This window comes from Meleagris gallopavo, chromosome 3 (assembly GCF_905368555.1).
Source record: "Meleagris gallopavo chromosome 3, MGAL_WU_HG_1.1, whole genome shotgun sequence".
Classification (NCBI taxonomy): domain Eukaryota; kingdom Metazoa; phylum Chordata; class Aves; order Galliformes; family Phasianidae; genus Meleagris; species Meleagris gallopavo.
The window spans coordinates 38,359,946-38,386,940 of NC_139406.1; the positions used below are offsets into that span (position 1 = coordinate 38,359,946).

Genomic DNA, 26,995 nt, shown 5'->3' on the forward strand with positions numbered 1-26,995 from the left:
CTGTGACAAAATGAAATGTAAAGCCCTACAGAATGTGCTGGTGAAGACTATACTGGTTGTATGAAGTTCAAAATTTTGTACTCTGTGTAAGAAAGAGCTCTAGTGGTTCTGGTCAGTCTCTAACTTGCAAAGTTCTATGATTCTATAAATGCATTTGAACAAGCTTTTTCGCATCCAGTTATGTAGATCCCGACATGTCTCCATGATGCATCTTTAGTAGAACAGGTAATGGTCACTGTGACCATTCCTCAGCTTTTCTGTGGATGTCTTACTCTGTCATGACAATTGCTGATTACATTTTGGTATAATTTAAGCGTTCCTGCAATGTAGCAGTCAGTATTTCTCAATACTATTGCAGTGGTATCCTTCAAATGAAGAGTGCCAACCAAAAGAGATCTGAGATATTTGAAGATATAAGCCCCCAACTCAGAAAAGAAAAAAATACTGAGACTTGCTGTTGTACAGTGTGACACAGCACATTTCCTCAGAAGAGCAAAATCAGCGGTTTTGTGCCTACTTGTTCTATAACCTTCTTTTAAATAACTATAACTTGAAACTTAGCCATATGGATGGCTGCATCTCCCTGCCAAAAAAACATCTGACTGCCTATAAACGCTTCTCTGACTGTTCTCAGCATTATCCTTTTTCAGTTATTCTACTGTTGCTTGACTAAGGCACACTGCACATCTGTAGTACAGAAGTTTATCCTATGGCTAAATCAGAAGACTCTCAATTACAGAACAAATGAAGTTCTTTAACTTGAGGTGGGAGAGAAGAGGGAAGGTCAGAGAAAGCGCTGAGAGGGCTGGAAAGCAGAGCAGGACAGTTTATTAAGATTAACAGCTGCAGGCTTGATGTTGCTAATGGCAAGATGGATTGCACAAAACACAGGTGAATCTTTTCACAGTCTTATTTTTGCTACACTCCTTATTGTAGGGAGCTTTCTGGAGAATCCTGTGGCTGTGCCCTTCTCACCCTATATCATTTGCGAAGGCTCAAGGCCAGGCTGAAGGTGTAATGGCTGATGGTCACACTAGCAATTAGTTCTGCCAGCCAGGATCCCCTCTGCTTCACCGCCAGGTGCACTCCACTGCACTGACTGCCTGCATTCACAAGCACCGATGGAAAATATTTCCTTGATTTCAGAGTACAGAGCAGATAATCCGCAGCGTGAGAATAAAAGCGATGTTCTTTGTTATAGTATGGCGATTTAATGGGAAAACAACAACAAAACAACCTGAGGGTTTCATATGGTTCCCCTCCTCGATTCAGTGCTGTCCCAAAGGCGGCAAATAATTCCTCGGCTCACACAGTGGTCCCGCAGCTGGTACTCTCCCCTCCCCCAGGCAGCGGCATTCCCGCTCCGCGGGCGCGCATCGCCCCTCCGCGCCCGGCTGCGGGCACGCACCGTGCCGTCTGCTTGCTGCGAGCAGATGCGGATCCCGGGTCGGATTTTAGCTTCTCTCCCTTCGCAGCTCCTTCCCTGGCAGCTCCCCGCCCCCAGACGCACTTTTCCCGTAGAGCACAGAGCATCAGATGCGGATGTGGAGCAGCGGCCGCCCGCTTCCCCCGCACCCCGATGGCACAGATCCCCCTTCCCCTCACGCCCTCGTGCTGCATGCCCCCTCCATCCTCCGCCGTCTCCTGAGGGCGTCTGCTCTGCCCGCCCCGCTTTTTCTTGCTGAAATCCTTTCCCCTTGTCTCAGTACTGTCAGTATGTTTGCCCCATTCTTCTCCCTCCGCAGCCAGAGGGATGGGGGCCTAGGGATGGGGGGTATATAGCCGAGGAAGCGGATAAGCCTGGGAGAGGGAGGGGGGAAGAGAATGGGAGAGATTTTGCTGTTGTCTAAGGGCTGATTGGAAGAGGCAATCATTGTATCTGCGGTCGGAGGATTAGCGGAGAAACTTTTATTGCTCCCTTTTGTGAGTGCGTGCAAATGGAGAAGTCTCTTCTCCAAGGGGAGTATCCTTTCGGTTGGCATCAGGTGCAGCTCAGGGAGGGACTGAGAGCATTTCCCTCACCCGTGAGCTGAGGGGCGAGGGGAAACGACCCCTCTTCTTTCACTCTTCCTTCTCCAGTTCTGAAATCGTTCCTTCCCCGCCACTGCCGCCTCCCTGTTCCTCCCCTCCCCTTCCCTTCCCCTGCTCTGGATGAATGGAAGAGTCTCCAGGGTTTCCTCCTGCTCCTCGCCCCCGACCGGAGCAGTGAGGGGACATCACTAACCCTCATCCGTCTCCGTCTCTCCGTCTCGCTCCATCCGTTCCCGAGAGGACTTCAGACGGTGCCATGTGTTTTCAGCCTCTCGCCGCTGCAACCACTTGATACCACGCAACGCGCAGGGAGAGAGAGGCTTTTGCAAAATGGATTTGTTTGATTTTAAAGGATTTCTTCTCTAATAAGGATCGCATTGCACACAAATATGACTAAATCCCCTATTTGGTAAATCTTTCTTCCCCCACCCCTCCTCTTTGGGTTCCCTCCCGCCCACCCCCACCCCTTCAGAGGAGCAAGCACGGGGAGCTGATGACGGACCCATTAATCCCTTCTTCAATGCATCAAAAGAAGCCGAAGGGCTGGAAGTCGCTGGGCGCGGAGTCCTGCAGGAGATGTTTCCCTCCGCTCTGGGTTCTGTATGAAGCTGGGGACTAAGGCTCGGCTCGCCCCGCCGCCGCCCGCCGGCACCCGGAGGCGCGGGTCGCCGCCGTGCCCGCTGCCGCGATGCTCCGCTGCCGGCAGTGCTGCCGGGAGTTCGCCGTGATGGGATCGAGCCGGCCGTGATCGGTGGAAGGCGGCGAGGGAGAGAGAGAGCGGGAGGAAGGGCTGCTCCGCTCCGCTGTGTGTGGGCTCCGCGTTTTGGTGTTTTTTTTCCTTTTCCTTTTTTTTTTTTTTCTTTTTTTTTTTTTTTTTTTTCCCTACTTCCATCCTCTCCCTGCCACTGGAAGTCCTCCCTTATCTAAATGGAATTAGTGGAGACCGAAGCCCCTTGTGTAAGGCACAGACATGACCCATGGGCGCAGCTTCCTTCACAGTGAGTATCTCCTCCCGCCCAGCCTTACCTTCCGCTGCCCCCACAACTCGTCCAACGGGACCCCATGGCAAACTCCCCCCTACAAAACAGCCCCTTCCCCAGTAGCCCCCTGCGGTGCGGTGGGGGGAGGTCTGTGTCTCAACGCTGCGCTCCCGCTCGGGCTGTCTGCTGGTTTTCACCTGGGTGCGACGCGTCTAAATGGTTTTCGGCGTACTATGGGGGAGAAGGGAAGCGGCCCCCCTGCTGCCCCACTCGGGACTAGAACCGACTGTCCCAGGGGCGGCCATGGGGTGCGAGGCTCCAGAAGGGCTGCGCCCACCGCCCGTGGGCTCCGCGGCGGCAGTTCCCCCCCTTCCCCAGAGGCGTCCTCCGCGAACAGCGGGGGGCACCGAAATGCACCACGACCACGGGCTGCGTGGTAGGACCCTCTCCTCCTGACACAGTTTTGGAGAGGATCCTCACTGCTGGAGGGGCACAATTTCTTTCACCGCCTCGCTATTTGCCCACACCTGTAAAACAGCAGTGCTACGGCTGGGTATGGCTTTTCCAAAAACTCTTTGCTAGGCTAAACCACGTTCATGCCAAATCATAGCCTCCAAAAAGCTTCCTGGCAGAGAGATTAACCTGTTAATGTGAGGATTGCAATGGGAAAATGCACAAATCCATAAAGATTCAAAGATGCGCAATCAGTGGAAGTAGAAAGTGTGATTATAATTACACTGATGATTAGGAGAGGAAAGAGAGGAAGAAGGCAGAGAGAATGCAACAAGAAATTTGGTGGAAACTCTTTTAAATAATTCCCAAACCCAGATAATGCCAATATTGTTGGTGTACTGCTAAAGCTTCCCAAGGGACAGCTTTGAATGTGTAAAGACAGTGTGATTGGTCTCTTTGGAGGGGTCTTTTTTTTTTTTTTTTTTTTTTTTCCTGTGAAAATGTTCTTTTCTGATGGTTTGAAAAAGAAAAATGCAAGAGATCATAGCACAGAATGGACTATCATGACTGCTTGAGTGAAAGGTATCGTTATCTTTCCCTGTCGACCCCAAAATTTTAATTACTTTCTGGCACCACATGTATTAACACCTGCAAATGCTGGTGTTAATGCCATTGTATCAAGAAAAAATCTCTTTTTTATTTTTTATTTTTTTTAAACATGAGAGAAATATTTCACTCCAAGTGATGGATATGATATGTGCAGAAAAATCTTTGCATCTCTCTCTCTCTCTCTCTTTTTTTTTTTTTTTTTTGTTGTTGTTACATTTTACATTTTATTATCAAATTTATTTTGACTCCCTGTGATGATAAGTCAGTGTAGTTCCCTGCTTTGGAATAACACAGCTCTGCAACTTGGAAGTGCTCTTTCTAACAGTTAGCTGGAATTGAAAAGACCTGTGTTTTTCTATCATATCTGTAATTATATCTCAGTGAGTTGGACCAAGTCTCTTTAATTTTCTGGACTTCAATTTTTAACATTTAGAAAAGGAGAATTGATAGATAAAGGTGACTGAAGGGACCCTGTAAGAAAAAGACATGAATTGTGATTAATAGCCTAAGAAGAAACATTTCTCATGTAGGGTTTGTTTAGCTACTGTTCTGTCTATTCTAGCTTTCATAAAGAATGCTGTCTCCATATTCTAGCACCAAACCTCCTTAAATATGGAGAAATTTTGTTTCAGCTGGTGAGAATTATGGGCATAGATGCAGTGCGTTCTCTGCATGAAACCCAACTAAGTGAATGAGCAACTTACTGAATGCGCAAAACCTTCATTGCCTCCAGATTCTGACATAGCCCATGGTCAGAATCCCAGCAAGAATGCATTTCCAGAATCCATCCCTGAGGAGCGTAAGGGCATGAATGGTTGGGTAGCATCCAGATCTGAGCAGAAGATGCAATGTTCTCACTGAATGCCCATGACACAGAAGAGTTTTTAACTACCAGCCCTGCCAACATCCGTCTCTGTTAGCTGGGAGATTCAGAAAGACACAGGGACTGTGAGCCTGACCAAGAAATAGAGAATGTGCTGCCAAGACTTCATTTTCCCTGCACTTCAATCTTTCCCTGCTTAATAAGGTAGCCGTCATGCACACCTAAAGCCCTCTGTCACAGAGGAAGGGTCAAAGGCATAGAAATAGATCTCGAAGCTAAGCTATTTTCAGAAGGACCACTGGGGGTAAGAAGATTGAAAGCACACCATTCAGTTATATGTGTTAAAGACCACCAATTCCTCCGTATAGTCAATGATACAAACAGAAGCTGATGGATCCAAAATACTCAGGATAAACAGACAAGTTCATCTCCACTTTAACTTTAGTGTTGCCTGAGCACTAAATCTGATCTTTATGCCAAACTCATTGGGGTCAAAATCCTGAGTGCCCCAGGAACTCATGCTCTTACTATCCCACTTTCTCCTGGAAATAGCTGGAGAAGACCAGGGAGGTGGGAAAAAAATATAGAACTATGGAAGGGCTTAGGTTGGAAGGGCCCTCAAAGCCCACTCAGCCCCACCCTGTTCCATGGGCAGGGCTGCCCCCCACCAGTTCAGCTGCCCAGGGCCCCAACCAACCTCGCCTTGAGCACCTTCAGGGATGGGGCACCACAGCTTCTCTGGGCAGCTGTGCCAGTGCCTCAACACTACCATCATCATTCCATGATTTCTTCATCAAAGAGTTGGCTAGTTACTTTGGTCTTCTAAAGCAAAATTATCTGAACTACTATTGATCTGAACAATTCCCTCTTAGCTTTTTCTAGTTGAAACATTATATTCTGTAACACCCAAAACTCAAGAATTGTCTCCAAGTTGAATTCTGTATTTGTTCCCAAGAGCCACATCTGTCCTACATGGTTGGAGATGATTTATAAAACAGACTGAAGCTTAACTGCTGCATAAAGTGACATACTCTGGTCAAGTCAAACAAACTAGGTTAATGAGACTATTAAACATACAGAAAAATTTATTTCACTAAGGATTTGCATATGAAAACATCAGTCCTCACTTCTTTCATAGTCCCAGTACTTATTTTTTAATTTTACTATGCCTTGGTAAGAAACCAAAGTGATTCAGTGGCACTGAAACTTAATAGGTCTTTGTCTACTTTGGTTGAATACAGCTTTTTTTTTTTTGTATTACTGGCCCAAGCTATGATTATATAAATAAATATTGCTAAAATGTTTTGTTTTAATATTAAAAAAGGGAAAATAAAATAAGAGGCAAACATTAACGCTTGGAAATTGCATTTTAAGCCACATAGTTCTCCTCTTTGTTTGAATACATTTACAAAGATAAACACTTACGTGGGCAGGTTACAAGCAAATGAGTTCACATAAAAAGTGAAACTTAAGGATACAAGTAAACATGAAATACTGATTTTTTTACAGTAATTCTATTTAATTTGTGTTCTTTTCAGATGTTTACATTTGATTTAATTGCAGACACTGTTACATTATTATATCTAATGCAAATCTCTCTTTCAGTCGTAGCAAGTCTAATCATCCTACATTTGTCTGGGGCAACCAAAAAAGGAACAGGTACGTCAACTTCAGACTTGTTATTTCAGATATCATATTACAGTCTTAAGTTTGGATGCGAGTTGTTAGTGTAGGTCTGGAAGTCGTTTGTAGTCCACCTACTTCCAGTGTCTGTTGTTTGTTCATTTGTTTTCAGTCTGTACACTGCCAAAAATCCAGTGGTGATTTTTTTAACAAGTTAGTGACCTTATCCATGGCTAAATCTAACTAAAGGCTCAGCCTGACCTTATCTAGTGGCTGCAAAGTGCCCTCTCTTTCAGACTAGATGCTTATATTTGGTACCAAGCAATTTTGTCTCAAAATCTTTTTGATTGCTGAAGTAGAATTCAAAATGTGAAATTAGGCGTCCTGGCTCCCTGTGCAGTGTGGGGATAGAAAAATAGTCTTCAAAAGTCTGCATACTAAGTGAGGTGATGGCCAAGCAGGGAGGGATGCTCAGCACAGTGTGTGTCTGAACGTATGTCTGAATGTTCATTCCCTGCAAACCTGAATTCATTTCAGGAGATCAGGATCCATTTCATTCTTAGCTTGGATATGGACCACGAAGAAAGAGGAATGCATGCAGAGTCTAAGGCAGATCTCAGATGGTTAAAATCATCCTTGGAAGGTGCCCGTCTCCCTTCATTGATATTAAGAACCTCAAACAACTCAGCTCTGAACATGAGAGACTTGGTGGGACAGACTTGGATATAGGCACCTGGCTGGGAGCTAAGCATAGGAGGCCATTTGTGATTTTTGTGAACTCTAAAAATAGGTGCTTTTCCTAGAACCTGTTGTCCCTTCAAGTCTAAATTTTTTTTCCTCCAATAAATCCATCTTATTTTGGCCTACTAGTTAAAGCACAATGCCCAGGAAGCGATTCTTCATCTTTTTCAGTCTGAAAAGATTAAAATCTTTGTCTTCAAGCTCCCTGCCAATGTGCAGAAAGGGAACACAGGAGTTTCAGGGCTAGCAAACAAGGACTGACCCTGCTCTCTGATGACTCACTTTGGAGGAGGAAAGTTCTGGGCTGTGGTTTGTGAGCCCGTCTCTGTCAGGTGAATCTAGATTCACAGCACTGTGAATTAAAAACAGTTCTATTAGAATTCTGGAGTGGTGTTTGTTCTTTTTGTTTTTGTTTGTTTGTTTGTTGGTTGGTTGGTTTTTTTTTTTGCTTGTTTATTTCCTTGATTTTGTGTCTTGTTGAGAAGGCACACACTTGAATTTTTTAAGTACGCAACTGAGAAACTTCTCTCTTTTATTCTTGAGCATGTAATTTAAAAGGCGATGTAAGGATGACATCCCTCAGATATTCAAGACTCTTCTCTACTTTGAAAAAATAGTTTGAGTGAGAATATCCATAAAGAACAGTCTAATTTTCCTCCAGGTCAGTGATCATACTTAGACTCAACAGGAAAAAGCTGATAAATACCACCATCAAATGGAACTGTTTTGTTCTGTAAAGGAGTTCAAAGTGTCAAATAGACATCATAATTTGTAAACTAACCATATGATTTTTAATGTGATCATTTCACAGAAAAGCAGACTACTGCCGAAGGACAGAAACCAGTGCAGTGCGGAACTTGGACAAAATATGCAGAAGGAGGCATCTTCACTTCTCCCAATTATCCCAACAAGTATCCTCCTGACAGAGAGTGTGTCTACATTATAGAAGGTGACCAGCCAATGAATCTTTGTAGTCTATCAACTATCAAAAAAGTATTTTACTTTGCTGTATATGAAGAGTAGATAAAGCTTCTAAGTCCATGATAAATCTTTTTAAGAAGCAAGATTTACAAAAGTTCTATTTCAGCATATATATATATATTTTTTAATAAAAAAATTAAAATACATTAGAAAGCATACTAGGAAATACTGGAAAATGCTAGATTTCCTAACAGACTAATAAAATAGTTTAGGTGTCAAGTATACATGAATCACTTAGGAATAAACAGTATTATTTATTTTAGAGAATGGATAGAACCTAAAAAGCTGTAATACAACAGAAACCAGAATATTTAAAATGAATAAAAGGCATGAACACAGGAAACTAAAATGCTTTTGACTCCTCATATCAATTTTTTAAACTTGTCATAACTGAATCAGGGATGATAAGCACAGCTAGGTGAAGTACAGTTAAGAAGGTTATGCAGAAAACATCCATACAGTGAGCATAAAAATATTTTCTACCCAAGTGTTCATAAGAAATGAAAATAAGGAGATTAACAAAATGAAACAACAAGAAACAACAACACAGAAAATAGTAGATGTAAGATCCAGTTCTCAATAAGTAGATAGTTGAAGGTCTGGAGTTGATGTAAAAAAGGCTTGTTACATATCCGTAATTTCTTTTCATGAATCTTAGCAAAACGGATGTGAAGGGATTCTTGTAAAAAGGAATCTGCTGAAGGTAACAAAAGATTAGATACTGTTGGAAATTTGTAACAGAAAAGATGAATCAGGAACAGAAGTGGTAAGGCCCTGAAACAAAAAAAGATTAATGTATGAGTTGTGATTACATGCAAAATACAACACTGATGATTGCTCTATCCATGCTGAGTTGGACAGAATATTAATTTCATATGCTGAAACCAGGAATTGTAGAAATACTTTTTTTTTTTTTTTTTTAAAAAAAACGATGCTGATGTTCCAAGAGAGATTTTGAAAGCTGTATAGATCATTCTAACTAAATTAGCTGCTTTAGAACCCTCCAAAAAACACTTAGAGTTTGTCTTTCCAAGTGTCCCACACTATTGGTGCTAGGTTACTAATAGAAACATATTTCATAAAAAATTTTCAGGGAAATGATGGATTGTAAATGTTGTATGCATAGTTTGAGAAGAAAATAAAAGATAGATAGATAGATAGATAGATAGATAAGAGAGATATCTGAATTACACTTTAGTGACTGAAATCAGAAGTAAAGAGATAGTTATAAATCAGGGAGTCAGCAAGCCCTTTGAGATAAATTTATGCTTCTCCAGTCTTCCAGAATTCTTCCAATATAAGTCTGGAATTTAAACAGATGTGTGTTAAATATGTCAGTTCTTTCATAGTTTAAAAATACTTTTAAAACAGCAATGAAAATCAATAATAATAATGAGTATATAGGTTCCGCACGTTCTACTTAGTATTATATTGTGATATTTTTGTATCATTTATGTTGACAAATCCAGGTCTTTTTGCACACTGAAGTGAAATGATCTCAACATTCTCCTAAGGAGGGGAGGAAACATGCTTGTTTTATTTTCTAGGAACTGAGGCACAAAGAGAAAGGTGATAGGAAAAAAAACAAAACAAAACAAAACAAAACCAACAATAACGACAACAAAAAAACATCAATTCTGTAAACCCTAATCCAGTCACTTAAGCCATGAGGAATTCCTCCTGTTAGTAAGAAGGTGCCTGAAATATATTTATTGTAAGGACCTGTCTTTATTATTTTAAGTACTTATGAAAAGATAATTAATAAAATGAAAAGTGGTAAAATCTGCTATTGAAATATACTGCTTTAGAATATTGAAATTGGAAATATCGAAGTATAGGAAGGAAATATTTAATCAAACATCTGTGTTCTAGATGATAAAATTCAATGTTGACAATTTCGTAGTAATATCCATGCAGTACAGGAAATAATCTGAATTCAACAGACATCTTTATATTCTACGGGATAAATCGATTTTAGACTTTTTGCTTCTTGTCCAACTGTGTTGAGCAGTCTGGATTCCAACTGGGTAGTTTAAAACCTATGACGATGTCAGCTATATCATATGTAATTTCATGGGAACCATGCATACTGCACAACACATTCGTCTCTGCCTATTTCTGTCTTCCAAAATGGTCAAGAGTAGAATGTTTTTAAAAAATCACCAAAGTGTAGAGATGTCTGAGAATCCATACTTCCAGAAGTATCAGTTTTGGAAAAGGTTAAAAGGAGACACAGTGAAGTACGAAAAGTAATCTTTTGTACTTAAAGTAATGTATCTGTTCCAGTTCTTTTTACAACGGATAAAGACAGCATAAAATGACAAAGAAAGCTAGCCAATGAAGATTTTCTTGCATGTCTTTTGTACACTGTAATATTTTCTAATCCAAGACATAAATATCTATAAACATCTCTCTTTACATCTTATTCCTATATTTATTATTGAGTTTCTAGCATGCTTGGAATAGCTTCTGTCTGCTGTTATATACCAAGTATCAAACTACAGGGACTGTTGATATGATCCAGACTAGCATTCCTATACTGAGATTTCCTCTTTGTATATCTTAGCTCAGTGTGCCAGTACCATAGAGTTTTATCTACTGTGTAACCCAACTATACATATGCATATGGCTCAGCAGGTTCTTTCCTGCATGCGTTCTTTCTTTCCTTCAATTTTTTCTATCAAACACTATCAAGGGTAGATTCTGACGGCTTTCCACAAATACAATTCTGACTGATTTTAAAGGATTCAAGTGAGCACTGCAGCAGATAGTCTGTTATAATAAAATTGATTTTCATCTCACAATGCAATTTTTCCCCCGTATTTTAGGTCATCTTAAGCGTATGCAAGCCTTTTATCATTTCAGAATTATATTGGTGAAGTAAAAGAGCTGACGAAAATTGCCATGATCATACACTGTGAGCTTTTAAAAGTGAAGAGGATTTTTGATTATAGAGTCTATACTAGCAGTCAAAGTTGTAAACAGATCAAACAGCTAGAACTTTCTTTTTTATTTTTCCTTTTTTTTTTTCCTTTTTTTTTCTTTTTTTTTTTTTTTTTTCACTTCTCTTTTGGTTGTAATGACAATTAACTTTTGGAACAACCAGAATTTTTTGAAGTCCAGGTTGGATGCCTTTCTAAAAGAAGTGCTTTAGGTCATCCAGAAATCATGGACTCAGTACAAAAAATTTTATGCTATAAAGCAGCTTCTGATGAGTCCCATCTACCTTTCAATATGAATCAAGATTTTTTTCTTCTTTGTTGTTGTTGCTGTTGTTGTTTTTTGTTCAGTCCTATTGGGCATATAGAGAACATAGGAAATAGCTGAATGTACACATTAAGTTCTCCGTTGGGACTAATTTTACCCTTGTTTCACATGTTCATGACTCGTACCTGGCAAAATTCACAGCTGCTTGGAACAAACACAGGAGCAGCATTAGACTTTGCCAGACTGCAGAAAATTGGGCGCACATACTCTAGAGGGAAACCAAATAGTTTTTTAGAAGCAATCTTTTGTAGGTGTTAAAAATATGTGGACAGCAGGACCGTCATACTTTACACATATTTTAAGATATTAAAATATCTTATATTTATTATATTAATATTAATATATATTATATATATATTATATTAATATCTTATATTTTAAGAGCTGTTTTGGAAATAAATAATCTTAATACTTACATGTCGTTATCAGCTCTTCAGTTTTTACTAAATAAATGCTTGTATATAAATACAGTTATGGACCAGAATTGCTTATGAAGAAAACTATTGCTTCACTTATGAAGTAAATCTTACACTTTATATCCTTGTGGAAATTCAGAGTAAGCATTTTTGAAAATCTTCCATGTTTTTTCCTAAAGAGATTAAACTCTTTACTCCTAGATATTTACCTGCATAAAAATTATCTCCTCTCAAAGTCCTTTCATAGTTCAGGTTGATTTTTTATGTTCAAAAATATTCATCAAAACAAAGAAAAATTCCTCTTTCAAAGGAGATTGTAAGTGTCTTTCCTATCAATAATAGCTGTACAACCAGAAATACTTAGGGTCATTCAAAACTATTAGTACTGTAATATCCCAGATAAATGATGTTTGATTTTTCATTTCTATGCTGTCTGGTAAATTGAAACGTTTTTTGCTTAACTTCCACTGTCACTTATGGTCTCCGTCTCTGAGATCAGAATCTAAATCCTAATTGTGTGTTTTGCTGCAAATGTTCTTCTTCTGTAGCTGGAATCCAAATGACTTTTTTGTTCGCTGAATGTAAAATCTTAGTATAGCTCTTGTAAAAGATAATTAGATGAAAAAGATGACAGACATAAGCATTAAATAACTTTTCTGCCATATTAAATGTGTTTGAAGAAACATAATTGGAAGCTAACTACGGAAGAACTTATGATTTGAAATTCAATCAATTTCTGAGTTAGCTTCAATATATTTCATTTGGACACAGCAGAAACTTTTCCTGTGACACTGTTGTTACAAAATAAGCTTTGAAGATGTAAGATGTGAATGTGATTTACCTGTGAATGAGGACCATTTCATCCCTTCTCCTTTGATTAGACAGTGGATTCCAATCTAGTATATAGGTGGTTTTTTTTTTGCTAAAGTGTAGATAAAGTTGGGAGTTTGAATTGTGTTTTTATCTCTTGTTATCATTTTCAGGAAGGTCTGGATCACTTTGTTTGGTAGATTATTGCAGCAAAATGTTTAACCTTTTGCTCTAAGATGAAGTAGGGAAGTGGATATAAAAGCATGTAGAGAAAAGGTAGCATGAATGCTTACTTAGTATCCCTTTCAATCTCTGCTCAGTCTTCTGTAATCACCATAGTCACTGTAATTATGGAAACAGAAAGTGTTGCATTCCTGAAAAGAGTTAAGAGAAAAGAGCAGTTCTCCTTTGAGCTAATGCTCAAGTTTGTGACAAAGACCAAAATAAATTGGGAAGCATTCATTGGGTTTAAGACTGATTGGTGCAATTCTGCAAGAACAGAAAAGCTCCTTTCATCTTCCCAGTGACCAGTACAGATACAAACCATTTGTTGTGAATGGTCCTTGGCTGATGAAGAAAACCACATCATGCCTAAGATGGCTTTTTTGGAATTCTGACTGGCACGGGCCAAAATCATTCTAGCAGGTGATTTTAATGGTTATGGAGTGAGAAATGTCAGTTGCCAGCTTCTAGACTCACTCCCTGGCCTTCTTTTATTTAGCAGTGGAGAAGCAGTGCTGATGTATGGTCAGTGTTCCATTCTTAAAGCAGAGCAGCCTCTAAGCATGGGAGACCTGGTGGAAAGATGGAGACTCTTCCCTGGGCACTCCCTAAGCTAATGTGATTTTCTTTGATTCTTTAGGAAGAACTGAGCTTGACTAAAAAAAGCCTTGTTGGAAAATAAACAAAAGCAGAGGAGAGTAAACCACAGCAACATTTTGATCCTAAAACTAGTTTGCCATGTGAAATTCAGAGTGCTGTACGGAGACAGTGAAAATGGCGCGGTCTTTTCTCAGGCCATACTCCCACTGAGCCAGTTGATACAATATGCAAGTCTGTAGGCCTCACACTCAATTACCTCCAAGGTCTCATGTTGCAGTAAGGATATAACTGACTTGAAACTACCTTTTCAATGTCAAAAATAATAAGAATGAACTTAGAGGGGAGTTTATGCTCATTTTTACCGTGTGGGAAATGAGTCTTAGATTCAATGAAGTCTGCTGAATAGTTAACTTTGGAACTGCCAACCCTTAATATGAAATAGATTTTGCAACAACATAAAACATTAAAATAAAGCTTTTTGTATGTTGATTGCACTGTATTTTGTTAGTCAGTATGTAAGTCTTACAGAACATTCCCAAGATCAACCACAATGTTGCCATTGAGTTCCTGATACTTGACTCTTCAGTCCTTAGATGAGAAATGAATAGTTCTCAGCAAATCTCCTTAAATGGAATAAACATACAAAAGATGATTGTAGATTGAAAAACAATGTTTGCTTTCTTCTTCCCAAGTCTTATTTAGTTAAGTTTAAATTAAATTTGTTGTAAACATAAGAAGATAAGGGTTGAAAAATCTGGATAAAAGAATCAATGACGATGTCTTCCAGTAATTCAGCCTATCATTATAACCTAAAAGACCTTCTTCTGTTTTCAAACTTGACTCAGAATAGCATTAATTGTCATCCCAAGTATTTTTTTTCTTGATTTTATTTTTTTTCTTATTTTCAAAATAGTTTCATTTTCAGGAGTTCTGAATTTCATGCAATTCTATGTAAAGTCTTAAGTTTTGATTTCACTATTGAATTTTTTGGGGCACAGAGATCATATGATGAAAGTATTGCAGAGAATACATGCAAGTTAATTTCCTACAACTTTATGTAAATAATAATGAGCCAATAATAAATACTTTCCCAATCTTGAATTCCTTCAAATGTGTATTAATTAGTAGGGTTTTTTCTGCTTTAAATATTTCATTAAATATAAATAATTCCAATATATTAAAAAGTAAAGCTATTAAAATACTCTTTCTTCTCAAATAATCTGTTATTAACTTACTTCTTCAGAGTCTTACAAAATGAACCCATGCTTATTTACATGAGGTAGTTGTAAATGGGTTTTATTTCTGTGAACTTATGTAAAGTGTATAAGATTTATGTCTACATCTTTAGCTTATTTTAGTTATTCTCAGTTCTTAAATAAGTAATGAGCTTATCCCAAAAGTTCCTGTTTCAGATTTCAAAACACACACATGATCTAGCTTCTGGTCACACCGATAGTTGTCTTATTATTCCTAAAGAAATAAACGGAAAGATATTGACTGCCAGAGTGGCAGCATTTGCCTTGTTAAGCATGTGTCCTAGACTTGGACTTTGATCTTACATATTTTAATGTGAAAAGAATGGTAAAAATTGGGCAAGTTTCTCTACTAGCATGTAAATGTAGGACATGATCCCATGAGAGGCATAGATGCAGTGACAATGAATCTCTGTCTTTGCAGAAGACTTTATAGCAAAAAATTTTACTACTACACCAAGACCTAAACACATTAATCCAGTATATCTTTTTAACTACCAATCTGGTTAAGTATAGAAGAAGCACATCTCAGGGATTCTGCATCTTTAAAAAATATAAAACTATTAAAAACTATGAATATTTTTCTTCTAACAAAGAAAGTTGATAGTTGAACCAGTGACTGTATTTTGTTCCATAGGAGATGACAGGGAAATTTTGTATCTGAGATCACTGTGATTGCTTCTAGTTTTAGTACCTATCACTGAAGTGTTTGTTTTGTTTGTTTGTTTGTTTGTTTTTTGTCTAAAATGACAAAAAACTATAGAGTTTCTTCAAGGTTATTCTAAATAACATTTTTTTGCTCTTTAGTAAATTACTTTTGCTTCATCTTTATTCTTAAATGTGAATTAACTTTATCTTTCCATGTTTTAATGAGATAATTGGTATGAATTGTACTCAGGTCTGCAATTGACTACTGTATGTATGGGAACAGAATTTGTGCTTAGTGCTATACTACAGTTATGAACAGACTTTTCTTCATCTTTGTTTTAATTTTAAAAGTATTCTGACTCATATTTCCCCTCAAATAAAAGACAAGGCTGTTTTTTTTTTTCAGATACATAAGATTCTTAGTAAGCTGTTGTGTTTGACTTAATTGTTCCTAAATTGTATTTTGCTTTACGTCATAGATATCTCCTTTAATTTTACTAAAAAATTACACATTTTTCTGTGAATAGATGAGTAAAACAATGGTGTAAAATCTAAAAAAAAAAAAAAAAGTAATAGTTTTCAAACATAGAAATTTTTGTTTTGTTTTGTTTTGTCTTATGGACAATGCTAAGATTCATACGTTAAGGTGTATAAAATTGTTTATTTAATTCTCTTAATTTTGTATCAAATTTGAAGGATTTTGCTTTAGAAAATAATACGATAATTTTCTTTCCATCTCCAGCTGCCCCTAGACAATGCATTGAACTACACTTTGATGAAAAATATTCCATAGAGCCTTCTTGGGAATGTAAATTTGACCACATTGAAGTACGAGATGGACCTTTTGGCTTTTCTCCAATTATTGGACGTTTCTGTGGACAGCAAAATCCACCTATGATAAAATCCAGTGGCAGATTTCTGTGGATTAAATTTTTTGCTGATGGTGAGCTGGAATCTATGGGGTTTTCTGCTCAATATAATTTTACACCTGGTAAGTATAAAACATCACAATTATTGATAGAGAAAGCTAAGTATATTAACTTTGCTTATGATGTATAATGTATAATGATATGTTATTTAATATCTTTAAAGGGGTCTATCTTTTATATCAAAGAAAATATTAATAGATAGGAAATAATACAAGATACATATATTTCATGTAATAAGTAGGGCTTATTCAAGGAAGAAATTTTCAATACAGTTCTATCCAATATACATATACTCTGGCTCTGCAGTTTTTATAAGAATTGTTTTCAATAGAATTCTATTATCATTCAAAATATTTCATGGGAAATGTGCTTTATGCCTGATTGTTATACCATACATCATATCCTTCAAAATTATTACTGATAAAGTATTCTAATAAAAAAAAACTAATTACCTCAGGAAATTCCATCTTTGCATTTCACCAATTATTTCACCAGTTGAGGAGTGGACTAGTTCTCCCTTTTCAATAAAGTAAATTCATATGTTTTGCCGGAGAAGTATACAAATACTAAATAGTATAAGTAAATCTTAATTGTAATTGTACAGCTATTCATTCATCACTTTTAAAACTTAATTCATCAAAGTAAAATAAAATTCATGGTTATACTTTCCAACTGTTTCTTCTCCCACTTATCAACAAAAGATTTCTGCTTTTAAATTTCATTTTTGGCTGAAGCTACAGTAAATTGCACTGAACTGCTGGATTTGACGTACTTCTGTACCTTCTTATGTATTGAGTGATGAGTCATACTTTAATATAGCTTGCTCAAAAGCACTATAATAATTATGTAATTTTATCAATTATGTCACCATTGTTTCAATTAAATTGTTGTATTAAGTGGAAAAATATTCTTTTATAGATATATATATCTTCTAAAAATAAAGAGCCTCAGATTCTGCTTGCTTAATTATTCCAGCAGCATCACAGAAAATACCAGGGCTACTTGAGTGTTCCACTATGTGGCTTTATTTCTCTAATGCAAAGAAAATAGTTATAAAATTAATCAGAGTAGTTCAATCTTCTTTAAAGTCAAAGATTCTGGCTTCGAGAGGGAAAGCATACTTAGATAATTCAAAGAGCAACAGAACATAGAATTTCTGTAGGAAATAACCTAATAAACAGGTAGACGTATACATTGTAAATGCAAGATAATACATGAAATTCATTATATCCTTACACACTTGTCTCTGAAAAGTGAGTTAAATTTGTATGTCTCAGTTACCATGGCTCTCTGGACTTTTGCCATTTTCCTTTCCCTCTTCCCCCAAAGTTCTTTGCCTCAGATTTCATTTCCTTCTTTTTCAAAGGGATTTGTGTTATGGTTGAAAATATGTTCATAGCATGACCTGCAGCTTAGTTTGTCTAAAAAAATTCTCAAGTGATTATTTCATGGACAATGTTTTGTTCTCATTTCTTTTCTTCTGATGTAAGATGGATTTCTACATGGAGATCAATGCTGTTAAATTTCTGTAACAGCATAAATTATTCCAGACTTCAGATGGAAAAGCTGTCTTTTTTTTTTCTCTTTTTTTTTTTTTTTTTTTTTGCAAATGATAAAGGGTTTCTATGAATATTGGCCAAAATGAGAATATGATTAATTTTACAAGTGCAAAGCAGCACTGCTGCCTCGTTAGTCCTCAGTAACAGGATCCAGTTCACATTCTGGACGAATTGCTTGACCAGTTCTTTGTGAAGGCCTAAGGATTAGGCCTCATATTTTGAGATGTGCTGTCCAAATATTTGCAGTTCAAGATGTCAACTCATCAAAGACTGACAGCTTTCAAGAGGGTGTAAAAGAGAGGCATTGCCTCTAGAAAGTATCATCTAAATCCATCTCTGACTATATCTGCAATTAAACAATTTACAAAGGAAAGATCAGAAGGAAAAATTACAGCTGACTTATTTTTAAAGAACCTCAAGAATATGATTGAAAGTAATTTGGCAATTGTTGGTACCTGGAGCAGCTGAATGCTCAGGAGTGATAGTTTGTTACCTCTACCTGTATGGGTGCAAAAAGTACACACTTGCAGCCCTGTGTAGGAGGCTTCCTCCACTCTTGTGGTAAGCACTACACAGTTGTCTCTTTTGTAGCAGCACTCTTTGATGTTTCCCCCTGAGTTGTCCCCCAAAACTCCCAAAAACTTCCTCAGTTGCCATCTCTGCTGTTGGTGTCTGATGGATGTCTTGGTTTGTTGATAAAAGAAACATAGTGCTGAGTGTGTGGGTGTTTGTGGGGGTGTGTATGATAAGATTTAAAAAATAAGTAAGCAAATTTGGCTAAATTGAAGCTGTAACCATTTATTATTATTTGACTAGTACATGGAAAAGTAGAGAAAGAGATTATTTACTTTGTCTCCAGGGTGTACAGAAACAGCTAAATAGATGAAGTTGAAAAAATATCAATAAGGGTATCTAGACAAATGTTCCAATGAAGATCTATTGGTCTGTGTAAAAGGAAAAAGCTCTGAGGCATTTTAAAACTAGTTTAGATTAAGTCCCAAAAAAAAAATAATTTGTGTAGAAGAATCTTAAGGAATAGAGTAGTATTTTGCATTTACTAAACCTTTCCTGTTTAATAATTTCTTTCACTTTTTGGATTTGAAATGATTGGAGCCCCAAACTGTGTACATAGATAGATCTTCCACCAAAGCAAAATGTCAGTCTAATTTCAGCAGTTTCTCAACAGATTGGAGTTTCAGGCATCTTGAAACAAACATCGTTGTCTCGTCATATACTCTATTTAAGTGAGACTGTACTTTCATTCTTTTTTTCAGCATACTGAAAGATGAGCTCTAGGAGGACAAATGACTTTTATGGCAAAAAATTCCAGAAGTCCATATAAAAACAACATAATCATACCAAATAAGTGATAATAAGTGTCAGGTCCTGCATTTTGGTCACAACAACCCCAGACAGCCCTATAGGCTTAGGGAGGAGTGGCTGGAACGCTGCCTGATGGAAAGGGACCTTGGTGTACTGATGGACACTTGGCTGAATATGAGCCAGCAGTGTGCCCAGGTGGCCAAGAAGGCCAATGGCATCTTGATTTGTATAAAGAATGGAGTGGTGAGCAGGACTATGGAAGTCATCCTGCCCCTGTATTTGACATTGGTGAGGCCTTAACTCAAGTACAGTGTTCAGTTTTGGGCACCTCAGTACAAAAGGAACTAAGCTGTTGGAGCAGGTCCAGAAAAGGGCAACAAGGATTTTGAAGGACTTGGAGAATATGCTCCATGAGAAGAGACTGAAGGAACTGGGGCTGTTTAGTCTGGGGAAAAAGAGGCTGAGGGGATACCTTATTGCTCTTTTCCAGTATCTGAAAGGTGCTTACAGTGAGAGTGGGATTGGCCTCACTGGTTACAGGTGACAGGACGAGGGGATATAGCCACAGGTTGTGCCAGGGGAGGCTTAGGTTGGATATCAGGAAACACTTCGTTATGGAAAGGGTTGTTAAGCACTGGAATAGGCTCACTGGGGAGATGGTTGAGTCACCATCCCTCAGTGTGTTTAAAAACCGTTTGGATGTGCTGCTCAGGGACATGATTTATCGGAGGGTTGTTAGAGTTAGGGTAGTATGGTTAAGTCATGGTTGGACTCAATGATCTTTAAGGTCTTTTCCAAACTGAGTGATTGTATGATTCTATGATTCTGTGATTCCATAAAACTACTGAAAACTGCAAAAAAGTAGGCTTCTGTTTTTGTGACTTTATAAGCTATAGGGTGAAGCAAGATTAGGTTGAATGGTATAATTCTTGATTTTTTTAATGTTAAAACTCTGGGTTAAAGGAAAGAGCTTTTTATTTTGTTATATCTAAGTATCAGTAACAACCAGATGCAATTTGGATATAAAATAGCATATCAAACATGTTTTATGTTCTTATGTTTTTAAAAGTAAAACAAAGTTTAGTCATTCATTTCGTACTAGTTTGATTTTATATTTATTGTTAAGTAGAATTACTATCAAACAAAGATCAACTTCAATCATTTCTAAGTGAAACTATCTGAACCTATTAAATCTTTCCAAATACATATATAACCTTTTATTTTTATTTTCAAATCTGAAATATGAAGAAAATGACACCTGGGTCTACAATATTTTGAAGTTGGTCTTTGGTTCATTCTGAATGTAAAACATATTGGTTAGTGAAGGACTCAAAATGTCCCTTGCTCTTGTTTCATTATTCTCTGGACCACTGAAACACCTACAGGTTTCAAACACATCACATCTCTGGGTCTTGTACTCCATCTCTTGTCCTCCTTTCTCCCAAAAAAATTATGTCTCAAGAGCATTTTCTCAAATGATGTTAAATTTTTTGTCTAGTCTAATCTTGCTGTTTCAAGCAAAGGGACTTATTCTTGACAACCGTTCTTTAATATGACTCAATTTTTCAGTGTAGACAAGGATTCAGATAGAGAGTGGACATATTTATTCCATCCCTGCTACTCAGCTAGAATAATCAGATTTTTGTTTATCCTGGTCTCTGATTTTGCAGGACAGTGGCTTAACATAGCACATCATTACTTTCAGTTCCATCACTTAGTAGAAACCATCTGTGTTTTTATTTAGTCTTGTTAATATAAAGGTCAGACAGTAATGTTTTCTGTTCAGCTGCCTGATAACGGAAAATTAAAACAGCTTTATACTCTTATTCCCCAAAAATGGACTGTAAAACTCTGTCTATTCAGAACAATGATACTTTTACATCCACTTTGCACTGGTAAGAGTAGCTGTAGAAAGACGAAGAATACAATGATAACATCATCTATCCTAGAGAAAACAAAAAGTAAACCCAAGAAGAGCAACAAAAAAAAAAGTCTTCTTGATCAGGGTAGGTCTGTATTTTAGGAATGATGAAAAATGTTGAAATGATGAAAAACCTATTGCAGAGTTTGGTAACAACTGCATTAACTGGAGGCATAAGAATTGCATTTGCGTTGACTATGCATACATAGGAGTGAAGAGACTTTCCAAGATGTGTAGTGTTGTCTAACACCAGGACTGAAAGCAATATCTTTCTAACTCAGTGTTTTATTTTATTTGGGTATTTTCTGCCTCAGACACTCCTATGGAAGTCCTATTGAAGCTTAGAGATGGTAGTCATATAGAATCATAGAAATACTCAGGTTGGAAAAGACCTTAAAGATCATCAAGTCTAACTGCAACCTGACCATATTACCTTAACTCTAACAACCCATCGCTAAATCATGTCCCTGAGCACCATATCCAATATACTTTTTAAGATGTCGGTTTTCTGTTTGGAGCTGCTGAATTACAGCCTGAACCTCTGATTAATCACCTGAGGTGAGCAGTGAGTCAGCCACGGGAGCACAGGTGAAGGCAATTCACTTGTGCTGCAGGAAGGGGTGGAGTCTGGCTCCACCTCTCCTAGACCCATTTAAGAGCTGACTGCCAGTGGAGAAGGATCTCTTCTGGAGATCTGCTCTACTGGAGTTTATCACATGAGCTCAGGATAGGGTGAGTGTCCTTTTTTTCCTACTCTGGTATAATAATTACATCAGCCAAACTCCTGGATATGCTATATTATCTGTATATTTATTGATTGTACAATTGTACAACTATATCATCTGTATATTCATTGATTGTACAGTTTTCTTAGTTACAAAAGCTAAATTCTTCTTCCTTAATGCCACATTTGTTTTGACATCACTACCATCCCACCTCCCTCCACGAGTCTCTTCTCTGTGTCAGTTCCACAACTACTCGACACAGAATACTAGAGGAGGTTAAGCAGGACATTTTACAGTAGCATATGAGCAAATAATTGTTCTTTATCTCCACTGGAAAAACTTCTCCATATATGCTTGATATGTATGTGATCTTACTAATAAAGGTGATTATGGTTTTGCATTGCTAAATACTTTTAACTGAGGAACCATGTTTCCCTGACAAATAATTTGCCTTTTCAGGATCACCCAGGAGGAAACTTTAACAAACTTATATGTATGTTCAAAAATAATCCAAACAAACTCTTTTTTTTAATATTGACCTGTATTTTTACAACACCATCTTAAAATAGCTTATATTATTACTTGATAGAGAACAATTAAAATGAGATTTCAGAGGCAGAGTAGAATTTTCTTTAAGTATTGTCTTTGTTATGCTTTTCCACTAGTTACTACACTGAGTTGGTAAGCCTCAGGTCTGATTTAGAGAGGTCATCCTCTGCTTTAAAATGTGAAATAACCAGTGAGCCCTAGACATTTATTTTCCTTTTTAATGCTTAATCTGACTGTAATCTTTGTGAAGCACTTGGAAATGATAGAATAAGGGAGATAATAAGGAATTTTTACTGAACAGAAGCCTGGGTAGTCTTCTTCCAGAAGTGCTTTGGAACAAGTAGTCTACTATGAGCATTTTCACTATTAGTATATATATTCAGCGTATTACCTCCAAAATTTATAAGACATCTTACTTCACAATTCTCCTTCAAATATTTTCACACCTATTTCATCAGGTAAAAAAAAATGAGAAACTTCTTACCTAATATGTAATAAATAAGTATTCAAGCTATTTTAGTTCATTATAGCTCATCTGACTTCCTTATCTGTCAAATTTTTGGGCTATTTTTACTGCGATGCAATTCTGGATGATTGTGTTGTGACCCCACCCTGGAAACACTTCTGTCTGTAATATTTTTCTCTTGGCAATGCGGATGTTCAATTCCTCTTTACTTATCCATTCCTTAAGTGATTGAATTTTCATCTTTATGTATTGTATCTACAAGTTTCTGAGGTGTATGGCCAGTAAATCTTGACAATGATCTCTGTCCTTTAGAATAATCAGCATGACTGTGACTCTACTGTTAGGCAGAGAATCTATTTCCTGTTCTAGCCACAGACCTGCGAGTGGTCTGATTCTTTATCTGTCCATATTGAAAACTATACTTTCATGGTAGGTACAAGAACATGTTTATATCACTTGTTTTCGTTTGTCAGTTATCATTTGTTGTTAATTTGACATCTGCATGGGTGATTTTTTTATCAACTGTTATTTACTGAAGTATTTCTCAAATCTAACAGTAATAATTAAGGCTGCTTATTGTTGTTCTTATTATTATTATTAATATATTCAGCTTTTCTTAACAGGTTTTTGCTTTCTTTGTATCGTTTCTCTGCCTAACTCTCCTTAAAGAAATTGACACAAACCTTTGTAAAGTTCTCTATGCGCTATAACTGAGAAAAAGTGTTCTTATCTAATAACTAGGAGTTCTTATTCTGCATAGTGTAGTCTTTGAAAAAGTTAGTCATGTTTCTGTTTCTAGAATTGAGTATTTCTGCAGTATGAATAGTAAATTAGTAAATGCATCAAATTCAAATACACCATCTATCAGCCTTTGATATAATCAGCAGTTGTTTGGTGCTCAGTTCATTTTCTTGGGTAGTATTTATATTGTTTCATCAAGAGATCAATCTATACTCCCTTTTTCTCACACGTATTGAGGTGACTGCTACCGAATACTGTTTTGTGTACTATTAAATATACTGGCTACGTATTATCACCTCAATATAGCTTCTGTGATATTGGTGGGTATGATTAATGTTGCTTTGTCTATTGGTTGTAGAAAATTGCAGATAGTGTAATTCTTTTGCCTTAAGTACCACATTTGCCCTTCTTTGGATTCTGTCCCAAAATAAGATTGTGCCTTCTTGAACTTGGATAGAAATTTTATCCTATCTTTTTTTTTTATAAATACGTTTTTAAGTAATCTGTTAGAATGCCTATGCATTTGACCAGTCTTCTCTTTCTCTCTTATGCAAGACTGAAGTCCTTGCGATCTTCAGTATATGTACTGTCATACTAATCTTATGAGATAAAGTACTCTTATGCTACTAATGTACTAATATTCATAGAATATTTTCTATGAAAGGAATGGAAATACAAAGATTTCTGTGGGATTTAGATTACAACTTTTATGGCTGCACATCAAACAAGTGGGGAAAAAAAAAGAGCTTGAATTAAGTTTCTAAACACAGAGATTATTCTCAGCTGTCTTTTCCCTTTTTCTCTCCCAAACTCTTTATAATTATGAAGCTCTGACAAATCAGAATTACTAACTTAAGCTGCTGACAAGATCTTTTTACTGTATTCATCTTTACCTATACTAAGGGTTTATGAACAAACTCCATCTCAGTAACTTAGACATATAGTAAAAGTAGACATACTGTTCTAAAAATCATCATGAAAAACAGTGGAAAAGTTGAACTTTTTAAAGTGAAATCTTAAAAGAATCTAAACTTTTAAATCTGAAATTTTATAGGGAATATGTATATGATGATAATAGTAGGTTGATGCAAGAGTCATTTGATTATTGTGAGACCTGTTCAATATTTGTGTATGCTGACTAGGTTAAAAATGTTATTTCTTCTAATGTTAATTCCCTGCACTGGTGCTCCTTTACAATCTCATGTATAGCATATTCTCTAGGTCCAAAGTGCAAGGCTGACAAAAAGTTCCATCACCAAATATAGGATACTGCAGGGCTCAGTAGTAGTTCTCCACTTCTACTCAAAATATGTGGTAGATACATGTCAATTTGGTGACTGTCAATTTAATAATTACCACAAGTCTAATATAAACTGAAGAATGCTAAGTTTATTCACTGAATCTCAGTTCTCTCACACCTTTTTTTCTGATACAATAAATTGAGTTTTGTTGGTGTCAGAACACCACAATTAGTGTTTTGTCTTCCTGAAAATCTGAAATGAAGCACTTTCTCTATGTAAAAGTGCGTCATTTTTTTTCAACTGTGGTTATTAGTTCAAATACACTTTTTTTTATTTCAGTTCCATTTGTCAATCAGTTATACTGCTTGTAAAATGAAGTGATAGAAATTCTGCAATCACTTGCAATGATTACTGGTTCCTCTCCTTGTATTTTATGTTTTGAATATAAAACAAGTAGATTTTTGCTACATTTTCACTACTGCCAATTGGGCTTTCTGAAATGAAAGTGTCTGAGAATGTTTTTGAAAGGAACAATTATTGATAACAAAAGAGGCCTGTGATTTTTTTGCTTTCAATTTTTTAATTATTTTGTGTTTATGTTAGTATGTGTTCCTTTCTCTAAAATTGGAAATTAAGTTCCAGACAAAATCTTCACTAACAAGAGGTACCAAGCAAAAGCCATGATGATCTTCAGTGTCTTGAGCTGTTTACAAAATCTTATCTCCTCACCCTATCTGGTGTTGGAATTCAGTAGAAGTCAGAATTGAGAAGTTATGTATATTTTATGCCTTCCAAAAATGAAGAAACAAATTTTTTGAGTCTGAGCTAGCTTAGCTACAGATTTTCCATAGAGTGGTGTCTATCTTCCACATTATATAGTGGAAGCTGGCAGCTGTGATTGCATATCATTAAGTTATTTATTCCTTAGTCACCTCATCCATTTATCCAGCACTTTGCAGACACTTAAAATATCTGTTTATTTTTTTCTCAATTCATTAAGGAGCTAGAATAAAGACATCTTGATGCTAAGATGTCTATCGAAAGAAACAGAATTTAAATAAAATTGGATTTAGGAAGATGTAAATTAAAAGATTATTCTCTTTATGGGTCTGGCAATTAATTATCTTCCAATTACATTTTGTGTTTGCACTGTGCATTTTCTTTCCCCTTTAAATACAAAGCAAAAGAAAATTTGTTTTCTAGAAATTTCATTCTGTTAAGAGGTTATATGTTTATTAATAAAAGGTGATACTTAAAACTACTTTCAAATCTTCCATATTATTAAATGAAAACAGAATTCCTTAATCCTTCATGTATTCCTAAAAAGTGTATCTTATTTTTCAAAGTGATTTCACTGCAGTCCAATGTTGATTTAATTAGTGCAATCTTATTCACAAAAGCATTATCTACAACTTTATACAATACTGAGAAGATTTCATCTAAACAGAACAAATTCTTCTCCAGTGTAAAGATGGGACTGTAATCATATCAGTGATATTATTTGCATGGTCAGAGACATTAGATTGTCTAGTTTTCCATTCTGCTAATGGAAATCCATTCCTAATCTAACCTAAGTGCTTTGCAATTTTAAGGACATAAAGTTTAATTGAGAATTTTTAATATACTGATTATTCATAACCCTGTCAAGTAACATTACTATGAGCTAAATTACATTTGTCTACATCTTCAGTTTCTTACAGAAAAATGCGCAGTATAATAAATATCATAAATACTCAACTTCACAAAAACCTTTTGAAATAAAGAAATTCAGTTCCCTCAGTTTTCTTTTTGCTCTAAAGGCTCTACTTAGTTATGTCAAATGCACTTTTTTGAACGGTAACAGCTTAGTCTACAACTCACTAGGCAAATGGGGGCCTGACATTAGCGTTTCCTCAAATAGATTTGTAGACAATTTAACTTCAGTAAGCAAAAATGTTTTAGTCTGTGCTACACAGTCTAAAATGGACTTTATTTACAGAAAATTTTTGATATTTGAATTCTATCAGATAAATGAAAATACTATCTGGAAGGAAGGAAAATAATGGCAGATTTCTAGAAATAAGTAAGCAAATGCTTTTCAATAA

General features: G+C 36.7%; 1 protein-coding gene across 1 annotated transcript in view; it reads left to right on the forward strand.

The window, feature by feature from the left end:
* The first annotated feature begins 2,175 nt into the window (after nucleotides 1-2,175).
* Nucleotides 2,176-26,995, forward strand: part of NETO1 (neuropilin and tolloid like 1) — a 66,253-nt gene continuing 41,433 nt past the window's right edge. Inside the window, exons 1-4 of the mRNA XM_085220695.1 lie at nucleotides 2,176-3,029; nucleotides 6,502-6,555; nucleotides 8,072-8,209; nucleotides 16,200-16,448. Of these exons, the coding sequence (XP_085076821.1) occupies nucleotides 3,002-3,029; nucleotides 6,502-6,555; nucleotides 8,072-8,209; nucleotides 16,200-16,448 (469 nt within the window). The 5' untranslated portion in view covers nucleotides 2,176-3,001. The remainder of the gene's footprint in view (nucleotides 3,030-6,501; nucleotides 6,556-8,071; nucleotides 8,210-16,199; nucleotides 16,449-26,995) is intronic.